The sequence below is a fragment of the Panicum virgatum genome, chromosome 7K, assembly GCF_016808335.1.
Source record: "Panicum virgatum strain AP13 chromosome 7K, P.virgatum_v5, whole genome shotgun sequence".
Lineage (NCBI taxonomy): Eukaryota > Viridiplantae > Streptophyta > Magnoliopsida > Poales > Poaceae > Panicum > Panicum virgatum.
The window spans coordinates 354,151-367,973 of NC_053142.1; the positions used below are offsets into that span (position 1 = coordinate 354,151).

General features: G+C 42.5%; 1 protein-coding gene across 1 annotated transcript; it reads right to left on the bottom strand.

The window, feature by feature from the left end:
* Positions 1–2,055: 2,055 nt before the first annotated feature.
* LOC120639468 (germin-like protein 1-1) lies at positions 2,056–3,218 on the bottom strand. Its single transcript, XM_039915321.1, has 2 exons — positions 2,921–3,218; positions 2,056–2,788 (listed from the first exon to the last, which is right to left on the bottom strand). Exons 1-2 carry the CDS (start codon positions 3,039–3,041, stop codon positions 2,253–2,255), a joined length of 657 nt encoding a protein of 218 aa, XP_039771255.1. The 5' UTR covers positions 3,042–3,218; the 3' UTR covers positions 2,056–2,252.
* Between the last annotated feature and the right edge of the window lie 10,605 nt (positions 3,219–13,823).

Here is a 13,823-nt window from a genome sequence, read left to right on the forward strand (position 1 = left end):
AGTGTAGTTAGTAATTGATCATCCTTTCATAGCCAACATCCTTATCATTCATATGAATAATCATCCACTACATTCATATATAACTCGAGGTTGAAACGTACATGATCACTGAAGCTAAAGGACTTGACGTCTAGGATCAACCAGAGGATTTAGAAGTTGCTGAACAAGACCCAGAGGAAGTCATCACTAACTTCATCACGTACAATGCAAGGCCCCAATGCATTCTAACCCTATGTTTGTTATATGTTATACCATGTTCTATATATATTACGCATTTACGTTGTGTCTAGGAGCTATGATGAAAACTAGATGTATATGGTAGGGCCTCCTTGATACCTAGCTTGTGAGTCCCAGAGAGGAAAGCTTAGTAGCCTCCTTCGTGCAAGGAGACCAGCATGGGAAAAACCAAAGTTTCATAGCTTGGACCGGTAAAGCAACGGGGCCGAATGGTACTTTGTTGAACTCTTTGGTAAGCGACCTTGTGAACAATTGCTGAGTAAGAGCCCAGTGGGTAGTACAAAATGTGTGATTAGAATATCCTCGAGGATTAAAATCGATTCGAATTGTTGCTCTTAGAGCAACTAAATAGGAGCTTAGAGCTATTAAATTCATGTTTTTTGGATATGTATCTAGTGCTAAAGGAAATATTTTGTGGAATCCAAACTCAAAAGATTGTGATCAGTAGGAATGCTCTCTTTAATAAAACTGCTACTTTATCTGACCACCCATCTAGTAATGCTTTTGTTGAGAGACAACATAAATCAAGTGTGAAAGTGGAGCATTTTATTGATGTTAAAAATACATAAGATGATGATGATGATGATAATGATGATGTCCAAGATGCATATAGTCTTGATAATTCACTAATTGTTGATGATTCATCTATTATTAAGCATTCTTCTTTAGCTGTGCAGCCTGCATAACATTCTCTTACATTTGATAGGGCCATAAGGCCATGAAAGTCGGTTACAAGATTAATTAAAGAATACAATGTTGCTTAGCTTTGAGTGTTACAGAATAGATTATAGGTAACATAGAACCATCTAATTGTTATGAGCCTATTACTTCTATTGATTATAATAATTAGATGGCTGCTTTGCAAGATGAGATAATGTCTCTTGAAAAGAATTGTACTTGAGATTTAGTAAAATTGCTTGAGAATAAAAAGTCTATCGGTTTTAAATATATTTTCAAACGGAAGGAAGATATTTCTCTAAGTGAGCCCGCAAGGTATAAAGCAAGGTTTGTTGATAAAGGCTATAGCCAGATTTCAGGTATTGATTTTAGTGATCTTGTCCCCCAGTTGTGAAGCATAGCTCTTTTCATATGTTACTCAATATTATTGCTATGTATGACAATAAAAATGAGTAATCAAATATTAAAACTATGTTCTTGCATGGGAAGTTAGATGAAAATAATTATATGGATCAATCTAAAGATTTTGTTGTTTATAGAAAAGAACACCTTATTTGCAAATTAAAGAAATCTTTTTATGGTTTGAAGCAATTACCTACATTTGTTTGTTTCTATATATTGATGGTACATTGGTTGTTGCTGGAGACAAATCAAAAATAGCTATATTAAAGTCACAATTAAATAAAAAGTTTAAGACAAAGGACTTGAGTGCACCTAAGAAAATTCTTAGTATGGAAATAGTCAGGGACAAAAAAATTCTAGTAAATTGTGCCTTAGTTATGAGGTTATATTGAATGGGTTCTTTTATGTTTTAATATGTTTGATGCAAAATCAGTAAGGACTCCATTACCTGCACATTTCAGATAATCTTTAGCTTTTATATCGAGTGAGATGATGATATTGAGTATATATCTAGAGTTTAATATTTCAGTGCAGTTGGTTCTCTTATATATGTCATGGTATTCCAATGCATGGTATCTTGACCCTTGTTGTACAGGGGCCTACTAGTAGGCCATGTGTTCCACTGTATACATGCATTTTGTAATCTGTCAGGGAGAGGATACTATTCATTGTATTCCTCATGTTTCTATTAACACTTCTCAATATGTTAATATGGTGAAAATAGCCGGTCGGCATCCGTTGCAAAGAAAGCTAATGTGCCACACAAATTCATTAAATTAATAGCAACAATCGTGGTCAAGAATTTCTCAAACAAAAGGTACAGTAAACAAATTGAACGGCACGCTGCGACCAAGTAGTAGCGCTGACGAGACATTCAGCAATCGGCATGCGCATTTATATTGAGAAACCAACAAATGCAGACGGTGGAAGCGTTTCTACTTGGGCGCGAACTTGGCCTTGATGGCCTCCACCTCCCCGTTGTCGATCCTGAAGGCCTTGGCAAGGATGTCGGTGGATACCGGCGGCGCAGCGCCGAACAGCGCCGTGGCCAAGACCTGCGTACCCTGGAGCTGGCTGTTGAAGGCGGCGACGACGGCAGCCGGGCCGTACCTCCTGTTCTGCTGGAAATGCACGAGGCCGCGCGGGAAGACGAAGACGTCCCCCTTGGTGACGGTCTTGACGAATAGCTTGTTGTCGGTGGTGATGAAACCCACCTCGAGCGTGCCCTCCAGGACGAAGATGATCTCGGTGGCGCGCGGGTGCGTGTGCGGCGGGTTCTGGCCGCCCGGGGCGTAGTCGATGCGCGCGATGGAGACGCCCAGCGTGTTCACGCCCGGGAACATCTCCACGTTGGCGGCAGTGACCAGGGAGCCCGCCGGGTTGTTGGTGTTGCCGGGGTTCCTGAGCCCCGGGAAGAAGAAGTCGTCCGCCGTGATGTTCGCCTTGCACGGGAACCCATTGAGCTTGATCGCTGCACGCACGCATGCGAGAGGGTCAGCGCTCAGCAGCAAGCAAGCCAATGCAATACATATCCAGCCGGGCAAGAAGCGCGCAGCAAGGCGCCAGATACCTGAGCAATAGTTAAGATCGGTTGATTACTCACGGGAGTTCAGGTCAGCGACGCAGACGTCCTGGAGCATGTCGGGGTCGCCGGCGAGGGTCGGAGCGGTGAGCGCGAGGACGACAGCGCAGGCCGCGGCGATGTAGAGGTGAATCCTCGCCATGACCGCCCAGAGGACGATGCTCTGCTTCCTTAGGCTTTGGTGAGCGACGACGGGTGTTCTTGTGTCTTGAGGAGCTGACTATGAGCCCGTACTTATATGCGGGGAGCGAGATCAACCAGCCCAGCTAATCAGTCGTCAAGACAGGAGCTTTCCATATGGCCACATTGATGGGGCAGGTCAGGTTAACAGGGGATTGCGACACGACGGGTTAATTAGCTAGCTAGGAACTTGCAAGGACCAGGTGGAGGTTAATTAGCGCCTCGCTTTTCGGGTGCTAAGAATAATGCAGCGTCGTACGTCCCTCAGTTCCTTGTTGAACCGGAGGAGTTGGACCTGGCCGCAATCTAAAGTGAAGTTTTCTTTAATTTTCTTGTGAAGCTGACCAGCGAGCGACGTTATGAAAACGCAGTAAGACCATTCCCAGTGCTACTTTTAGTTTTGATTAGTTACAAACTCATTAAAAATGAAATGCCGTGCCACGTAAGCAAAGATGCTGACATGGTAAAAAAATTAACGAGGGTTTTATCTAACGTGAATAGATAATACTTAGAATCCACGCTTACCTACGGAACGCAGTTTCCATAAACAGTGTAACGAAACTATACACGGGGACCATGGCCTTATATGTATCTATAAATAAATAAAAGCTCATAACAAGTGAAAATGGAGCAGCTCGTTGCTTTGGAATCGGATCAACCAATCATCAGTCGGACCGACGCTGTCGTATGTTCCCGGTGCTGTTAGCAGCCAGGGAGCAGGAGTAATCCGTTCGTTCGGCCGTCGCCGTCAGGCACTGGCCGCGTGTTGGCACTCAAATTTGGTTCGGGTCAGGGCAATTTTCTATGCTTTTGAGCCGAGGTACAGATAATTATTGCAGGGTTACGCAAAGGGTAAATATCGTGTGACGCATGCGCATCTGCCGTACTGCTTTTAGGTTTGGTTAGGTGGATGGCACAACAGCCAAGGCGTGCCTGCTCGGGCACCTTGACAAAGCATCGAGTTGCTTGCTCTTGCTCACATGGGAGCAGACCGACAGAACCGAAACTGCATCCGCGTTGATGTTAACGAACTTGCTAGCTGATATAAACTTTGAAAATCAGACCGCACAACAAGTGTAGTTTTATGGACCATTTATACGAACTAGAAATGACTTTTGACTACGTTTGTGAAACACAGTTCCACACTCATCCCTAAAAAACACACACACACTGTCTATATGTCACACCCGGTTTTAAGGATAAAACCGAATGCATAATTATATGTATGTCAGGATCAAATTTCATACATATAGAGACATCATAAGTGAATAATCAATGACAATATCACGAAAAAAAGAAACTAAAACAATTAAAAGACTATCAGAGTTATACAGCTTATCCTGAAAACGAAGTCTTCAGCTTCACAGACAATCGACTGGGGGTCGCGTACGCCTAGAACTCAGCATCATCTTCAATGTACTTTCCATCATCTTCAATGTACTTTCCATCAACTTTTTCTTCTAAGCAGCAGTAAGTAAGGATGAGTACACTTATGGTTGGTACTTAGCAAGGCCATAAGAAATAACCAGAAAATAACTTAATTCCATTTTTAATTCAATTAATCATGTGAGGGTCCAAGCCGCTCGTAACCGTGAGTACGGCTGATATATCAGTTTTCACTCTGCAGATGTTGTACACTTTACCCACAATTCGCATAAAAGTTCCGAAAAACTTTGAACCCAACCACGCTGTGCTAGCTAGGCACAATACCACACTTCCGAGGTGTGATTGTATAGGGACGCTACGAGGCCTTTACAAAGATTCCCAAATTTATGACAATCTGCTAAGGTTTCAAGTCAAAGAGGTGATAACACTTCCTAATGAGGAGGTACCTTACCAAAGGACCACAAAACAGAACCTCAAGAGGACAGAGCTATACCCCATCGATGTAACCCCTCTTGCCCTTTCGGTAAGATTGTCACAAACTAGAGTCTCTAATTATTCAGCCAAGACCAGAGCCCATTATGGTATTGTGGTTGTACTGTTTTCCTGGGTCCATGTTCTGATTAAACCAAGTATTCTTGTAAATAAAGTATAGACAGAAGTATGGTTAGGGTCACTTGCCTTTCTCCAACAAAAACTGCTCTTACTGTCCTTTAATTCTTGCTCACTTGGAAAACTTGATCTTCAAGCGTCGAACATCGATCCGTCTACTCGAAGCAAACATCGAGCAACATTCAAAACAAACAACAAGAACAACTAAGAACAATACACCAAAACAAAAGAAAATCTTTTAAAAAGCATACTAATGGATAAGGCTCGCTGGAATGGTTACGAGAATGCAAGAGATGCGAAAAACGAAATTAGGGTTAACAGAAACAACTATCGGAAGTTTTGTGTATTAAAAGAAAATTAAAGAACTATAAGCTTCATTTATTTTAATTAGAAACCACAGGTAAAGATTATTGAAAAAGAAATGTTCTTAATTTTAATTAACTCATATTATATATTTTTATTTGGAAAGGCGAAGTTGAACTTAATCAAATTTTACGTATAATTGTCTATGTAGAATTTAACTCTAATTAAACAATTTAATTAGAGAGCAAACTTGTGAAAGCATCTAAACGCACAACTTTATATGATTTATGTTAAACTAGCAAATTAAATTAAAATAACATTTGAGTTGATATTAATCAAGTTAACATTAATTATAAAACCGGAGTAACAACTTAAATTGATTTTAATTGAAAACACTAGATGAGAGAACATTATTCATATTAAATCTGTATTTAATTTTTAAAACAGGAACTATGGCGCTACAATGTTACTAAACGATAGCTTACACTAAAACAAGGCTAACGCAATAAGAATGGGTCGAAACGGATCTAAAACGCGAAAACTACGCATGCAACAAGGTTGCAGGGACCTAGACGCGATTAATCGTAGACTTGAAGGACTAGCTGAAAATGTTTGCAAGACACAGAAAGTAGTGCTCGCAAAATAGGGAGAAGCTAGGGTTAGATCTGAAAAAGGCCAGGGGTGGGTCTAGATTGAAAAGAACTGATCTACTAAGGGGTTTTTTGAAGATTTTTGCAAGACACAAGAAACAACAGGGATAACCTTGTTCTTCAGGGGCCTAAACACAAAAGTGTCATCTTCCCCAGGCTGTTACGTACAGAAGCTTCCTCCATGGCCAAAGCTTTGCTCCTATGGCCAAAATTGATGCGATTTAGACCAAAATCGAGAGGGAAAAGTGGGGGAAACTGAAGAGGAGGTCAAGGGGGTTCCGTTTTACCGCTTACCCATGGCGGGGAAGGATCGAGGAGGTCGAATCGAAGCCTGAAGCAGGAGGAGGCATCCCTGTTCTGGGCGCACAGCAACTGGGCCTTCCTGGGCGCGTGCAGCTGACTCGGGCAACGCAGGGGCGATGCGGCATGCAGCATGCAAGGCGGCGTTCCTAAAGAGAACCTCGCGAGCATAGCAAGGATCGAGGGCCGGCGATGCAGGGGAAAGCGACGGCCTAGGGTTAGGGTTTGCGCGACGGGTGAAGGTGGCGGCTCGACGAGGATTCGAGGGCAGGGGCGGCACTTTTATAGAGATGCGCGCGGGCCGCAGCATGGGCCTTGGGCTGCAGCAGAGGCGGTGAAGCGGGCTTGCGCGGCAGCTATTCGGCCAAGCGCAAAAAGAACTCTGGGCCGGGCTCGGTTTTCTTTCTTTTTTTTTCTACCAAAACAAAAAACAAATTCAATTTAAATTCAAATTCAAGGAATTCGAATTCAAATTGAACGACAAACAATAAAAACAAAACCAAGAGCTTGAACGCAAAACACACAAACAACTTCATTTTAATTTTAGAAATTCACTCAATCTTTATTTATTTTTACTAAATTCCCTGTGAACAAAAGTAAATGTTGCAAAAAATTTAAAATTCTGAGAAATTATTGCTTTATTATTTTCTTTTAGTCGCATCCTGAAATTCGAAAATTTCAGGGTGTGACACTATATGTACATGTATGTATACACATATATATACATACATACGCATAACTTGCTACAAGCAATCTAATGAATAAAAAAATGGAATGAAAATACCATTAAGGTATATGGATACACTTGCTTCCATGACTGATTACCTAATTAATCATTGGTAGTCTAAAATTAGTAACCAATCACTCAGCGGTAGTCTAAAACAACTGGTAGTCTAAAACCATTGCTAATCAAGTGCGGAAAATCAAGGATGAGAAATTCGAACCATGGACAGCAGTAAGTATCTACTCTTCTTTTATTATACTTGAGAAGCAAAAAGAGAGTGTATTTTTGCTGCCAGTTTGTATGCTTATGAAAGCGATTGGGTGCTTTAGCCTAAGAGGGGGAGGGGGTGAATTAGGCACTCTTAAAACCTTAACCTATGGCTCCAACTAGTTTGCACCAAACTTAAATTAAATCAAGCTATCTAAATGTGCAACTACGGTTCACCTTAGTGTGAAACCCTCATCCCAAAAGATTTTTGCAACCTATAGCCAATCCTAGCAAGATACTATACTAAGAAAGTAAAGGCACACAAGTTGCAATCTGAAATGTGGAACTTAAGGAGAGAGATGAGAGAAAGCGAACTCTCGACACAAGGATATATTCCGTGGTTCGGTTTGCCACAAACGCGCCCCTACGTCCACGTTGTTGAAGCACTCACGAAGAATATCGCTTCCCGGCAATCAAGTCTCTTCCATGAACACAATCACGGTCACCTTGATTGCCCACGAAGGAGGGGTCTCCGTCTCCCGCACAATGTCGTCGACGCCGCTCCACACCAAGCCGGAGGGTCGTTGACTTGCCAGCGAGCCACCAAAGCTCCAAGGAGGCCGGCGCACCGTGATACAACTTTGGTTCAATTTAGAACCACAGCACAAGGATCTAAACCTTGCTTGATTACTCACTCAAGAGCTAACCTAGCACTAACACTCACAAAGCTTGTGCTAAGGACTAAGGATTTGATCTTTATGCTCTTGGATGGCTTGGAGGTGTTGTTGGGTGCTAGGAACTTCCGGTGCAGAGGCATCGGTTCTTCCGGTCACTCTGTGCTCTGAACTAGCCGTTGGCTTCTCTGACATGGCTGCAGCAACTTCAGGAACCATAGGTTGAACCGATGCTTAGGAGTCGGTTCTTCCGGTGACACTTGATCCGCAGATAGCCGTTGCACCTTGCTGACGTCATTGCACCGACGCATGCTCCGATGGGGCATCGGTTCATCCGGTGCTGAAAGCTTGGCTGCTGCACGCTTGACAACATCTCTGGAATATAGTACGTTGATTGCACCGATGCTTTACTTGACACCGTCGGTTCAACCAGTGCTTCACTTCTTTCTTCACTTGATCTTCAGAGGCGCTCGGTCTTGCACCAAAGAAGGCGTCGGATCTTCCGACAACCATCGGATGCACCGATGCTGTAGGCATCGGTTCTTCCGGTGCTACTGATTTCAGTAGAACTCGTCCAATTCAGCGTTTCTTTGAGTTCTTTCTTCATATTTTGCTTTGTATGGCCTTTTTACTTCATCCCTATGATCTAGAAATATTCACTTAACAAAACCATTAGTCCCATTGATTGCGTTGTCATACGATCACCAAAATCACTCGAAATGGCATAAATGGTGCCATGTTCGTTACAATCTCCCCCTTTTTGGTGATTGATGACAACACAATCAAAGCAAGCATAAAATTTGCAAGAATTGCCAAATTTAACCACTTATACTTACTTGGATGCTTACCATCATCCAATGACGGCTTGGCCTCCCGCTAAAACCATGATCCCCCTTTGTTCCTCCCCCTATTTGCTATTCTTCTCTCATATGTTGACTTGATCCAGTCGGCATTTTCCCCCTTTTTGAATATACTTTTCCTTCTTGGGAACATCTCTCCCCCTTTGTTGGGAACATGCCTTGCTTTGATCCATATTTCTCCCCCTTTGGAATCAAATCATCTTAAAAGTCTTGCACCTAAAAGGTCTTGCAAAACAATATAGCTCAAGAGAATATTAGTAGCCTAGGGAGTTAGTTCCATGACTCATGATCCAATTGTATGATATCAATGAATATACCAATTGAAAATTTCACTACGGTGGATCAAAAAATCACGAAACTAGCATGACATGAGCTAAGCTTTCCATAAGTATGTGCCCAAAAAGATAATGTGAAAAACAAATGCACAACTAGATGTTATAACTAGAACGCTTAGATCATATCATGCACGGAGGTAGCTCTAAAAATGATAAGAGATTGACAAAGATATCAATTGAATGAATTTAGAACCTTGCATACCTCCGGGGGACACTTTGTTTACCTTGCATGTACCAATTGAGGGTGACTTGCAACCAATTGAAAGTCTTTAAACAAAGAGCACTTGGTAGACCAAGGTTAACCAAATGTATGAGCACATAGCCTATGAACTTAGATATGAGCATTTAAGTTCAGTAGAGCATGGCTCAATATGCATGAAAGCACAATTTATCTAATCACTCTTATAGAGTTGTTTGTTCACATTGATCATGAGAAACATTCTCTTAGAGTGTTAACTCCACGTGAGACTACAAAAGATAAACTTGCAAACATGTTAGTCTCAAAATCACAAACCATAGGTTCAACTCCCCCTAAATGTGTGCATTTAGTGTTTGAATCACCAAGCATATGCATGCACATTGGTTTTGACACAATTAGGAAGCTTACCCTATAGCTTGTGTTCATGGTACACATATGAAATACATACCTCATGAATTTCATGTACCATGAAGGGTGACTTTGTGTAGCTTTCTACACACTTATCAAACCATGTAGGTTGCTCATGGGTTAGAATCATGACACAAGCAACCTACCATATATAACACTAGGGGACGCAAAGCATGCAAACATCCTAGCAAAAGCAATGGAGCTACATGATGCTTGAATTTAAATCTAGCTTCCATTACCTTATGGGGGACTTGGGCAACAAATGTCCAAGTTGTGAGCTTAGCTTGATTTTCCTTGAATCTTCACTTCAACTTTTAAGCTAAACCTCCAAATCTCCCGAAGCCGTCCTTGGCTTTAAGTCTCCTTTGGAACCCACACCATTTGAGGCCCCTTCATATTGGTGATGATGTCCTTGCTCACCCAAATGGAGTGGTTCCAACTCCTTTCCTTCTTCCCAACCTTGTGAGCAACTACCTTGCCATTGGTCTTCTTTTTGATCACATAGGAGGTGCTATTGCTTTTGTTCCTCCGGTTGGGCTTGGTGTAGATGAGAGAACTCTTGATTGTGAGCTTCTTCTTGTTCTTCCCATCCGGAAGCTTCTTCCTTGGTTGAGGACACTTGTTGGACTTGTGGCCTTCTTTGTGGCACTTTGAGCAAGTCACGGTGGACCCTTTCTCAAGCTTCTTCACCATGTCTTCACGGTTATATTGAGAAGGTTGGACATTGCTCTCTATGCCTTTACCCTTCAATTTATACAAGTCCTTCGTGAGCCTATCCACTTCTTGCTTGAGCTCATTATTTTCCTTGGCAATGAGATCATCACATGATTCTACAACATTCTCATAGCATTTCTCATTACAAGGGTTAGAGCAAGAATCATCAATTAAATCAATGCAAGAAGTTGAAGCATCTACCCTAGATATAGGAATTGCACAAGGGATAGTTTGCTTCATTTCCAAAGAGTCATTAGTATCATTAATACTCTCAAATTTTAATTTAAGCTCTTCATTCTCCTTGCTAAGCAATTTGAATTTGCATAACAAATTTTCATAATTTGTAGTAAGAGAGGCATTAAGATCATTAAGAGCATTAAGGTTTTTAATTTATTTAGCTTGTCTTTTCATGACTCTTTGTTGCTCATGGATTAAGTCAAGAAGATCTTCAAAAGAAGGAGTATCGGAGTCATCATCACTTACATTGCTATTCGTACCTTCGGCCATATGGCATGTGTTGAATGATGATGAAACTCCCTTGTTGATGCGGGTGGTATTGGTCTTTATGGACTCATCACTTGAGCTTGAGCTTGGTTCTACTCCATCATCCACCCATTCTCCAAGAAAAACATGAGGTTCATCCTTGGGCTTTTTCTCCTTCTTTTGCTTTTTTTTTCTTGAGCTTTCTCTCAACCTTTTGGGGAAAATTAGATGGTGAAAAATTTAACCCTTCCCCGTAAAAGTGTGAAGCCATTTCTAAGGGATTCATCCCTTCCCCAAAGAGCTAACTCACGAGGCGGTGAAGCCTACCGATCTAATGAGCCGGTAAACACAAATTGGACAATGGAATTGATTTTCTTTGTGAGAGAAGTGAGTCCCGGCTCTGATACCAATTGAAAACGATCGGGTGCTCTAGCCTAAGAGAGGGAGGGGGTGAATTAGGCACTCATAAAACCTTAACCTATGGCTCCAACTAGTTTGAACAAAACTTAAACTAAATCAAGCTATCTAGATGTGCAACTACGGTTCACCTTAGTGTGAAACACTCATCCCAAAAGAGTTTTGCAACCTATAGCCAATCCTAGCAAGATATTATACTAAAAAAGTAAAGGCACACAAGTTGCAATATGAAATGAGGAAGCTTAAGGAGAGGGATGGGAGAAAGCGAACTCTCGACATGAGGATATATCCCGTGGTTCGGTTTGCCACAAAGGCGCCTCTACGTCCACGTTGTTGAAGCACTCACGAAGAGTATCGCTTCCCGGCAATCAAGTCTCTTCCGTGAACACAATCACGGTCATCTTGATCCCGATCTTCACTAAGGGAGATTGCCCACGAAGGAGGGGTCTACAGCTTTGGTTCACTTTAGAACCACAGCACAAGGATCTTGTTATCGCCATAAATTAACAGGTTAATTAATGGGCCGCGAGTGAGTTGGGCTTAATGAAGAAATTAAAGGAGGCTTACGAATCGGCTCCTGCGTGAGCGTTTGGGCCATATGGGCCATGTATCTTTAGATTTAGTTCAATTTGAGTTAGAGATAGAGTCCGATATGGACACATTAGTTTAGATTGTTGTCCAAGTCTCCGGATTATAAATATGTACTTTATGACATTTTTCAAGGAAGAACGTCATCACGTTTTGCAAATAACAACTCTCGGCGCACCGCCACCCCTAATTCTAGGGTTTCGTCCAAGTAAGCGCCATGCTGCCCTGATCGCTTCTTGCGATCAGGGCCGCGTTGTTCTTGCTTTTACCTTGGTATTACTCGTACTGAAGCATTTTTTATGGCGACTAGTGCTAGTTATCCTGATTTTCATAGCATGATTTTTAGTAGATTCATCGTGCTTTTGTTGCTTATCATCTACGAACATCATGTCATCTTTACACGATCATGTTTTAATCTTATACTAATTCTCGTTGCATGGAATTAGTCGCGTAGAGATGACACCCTGCTTCTTTTTTATTTAGTAGATCTAATCTGTTATGGTTTGTTCTTATACTTAAGAATCGGCTTAATATCTGCTAGGTTAGGCCTTGCAAACGGGTTGAAACTTTTACTGTCGTGGATTAGATTAGCTGGATTTAATTGAAGTAGTTTTTGCAGTTATTTGCTTTATCCATTACCATCTGGATATGCAGATCCAATCTGACACCGGGACTCGATCGGGTCTTTAAAGCCGATGCAAGAGTCATCCCGGGGAGCCGACCACGGCTCGGACTATTGTTTACACGTGTCTGTGCTTGTAGGCAAATCGTCAAAGGCACGTTCGCACCCTCCTGATCGGGTATAGATCAGGTGGCATGCCCTACATCTTCGGAAGCGATGGCGTGTGCCAGGATCTGGGCCGTTGACCGAGGGACCGGTGCCAGCCAGCGCCCCGGCAGCCTCTCGGCTCCTCGTGTTGCCTGTCACTACTCGCCGGTGGGTTTTGACCGACAACAGATCTAAACCTTGCTTGATCACTCACTCAAGAGCTAACCTAGCACTAACACTCACAAAGCTTGTGCTAAGGACTAAGGATTTGATCTTTATGCTCTTGGATGGCTTGGAGGTGTTCTTTGGTGTGAGTCGGATGTCCAGCAACTCCAGCAAACTTCAAATGGCCGGGGGAGCACATATATATAGGCCTCCAAGTCGAACTAGCCGTTTGTAGCCGTTGGCAGCTTTCTGCGCAGGCATAGGAACTTCCGGTGAAGAGGCATCGGTTCTTCCAGTCACTCTGTGCTCTGAACTAGCCGTTGGCTTCTCTGACACGGCTGCAGCAACTTCAGGAACCATCGGTTGAACTGATGCTTAGGCGTCGGTTCTTCCGGTGACACTTGATCCGCAGATAGCCGTTGCACCTTGCTGACGTCATTGCACCGACGCTTGCTCCGATGGGGCATCGGTTCATCCGGTGCTGAAAGCTTGGTTGCTGCACGCTTTACAACGTCTCTGGAACATAGTACGTTGATTGCACCGATGCTTTACTTGACAGCGTCGGTTCAACCGGTGCTTCACTTCTTTGTTCACTTGATCTTCAGAGGCGCTCAGTCTTGCACCAAAGAAGGGCGTCGGATCTTCCGACAACCATCGGATGCACCGATACTGTAGGCATCGGTTCTTCCGGTGCTACTGATTTCAGTAGAACTCGTCCAGTTCAGCATTTCTTTGAGTTCTTTCTTCGCTTTTTGCTTTGTATGGACTTTTTACTTCATCACTGGGATCTAGAAATATTCACTTAACAAAACCATTAGTCTCATTGATTGTGTTGTCATACGATCACCAAAATCACTCGAAATGGCATAAATGGTGCCATGTTCGTTACAGCTTATGAGTTATGGCATATTATTTTGTACAATGGTTATATACCTAATTCAAATATCCATTTT

What these genes read in the sequence shown, in the direction of transcription:
- LOC120639468 (XM_039915321.1), bottom strand. Translation starts at nt 3,041, where the DNA reads ATGGCGAGGATTCACCTCTACATCGCCGCGGCCTGCGCTGTCGTCCTC. An exon ending in CGTCGCTGACCTGAACTCCC is followed by an intron (nt 2,789 to 2,920) that starts GTGAGTAATCAA and finishes GCGTGCGTGCAG; the next exon opens with CGATCAAGCTCAATGGGTTC.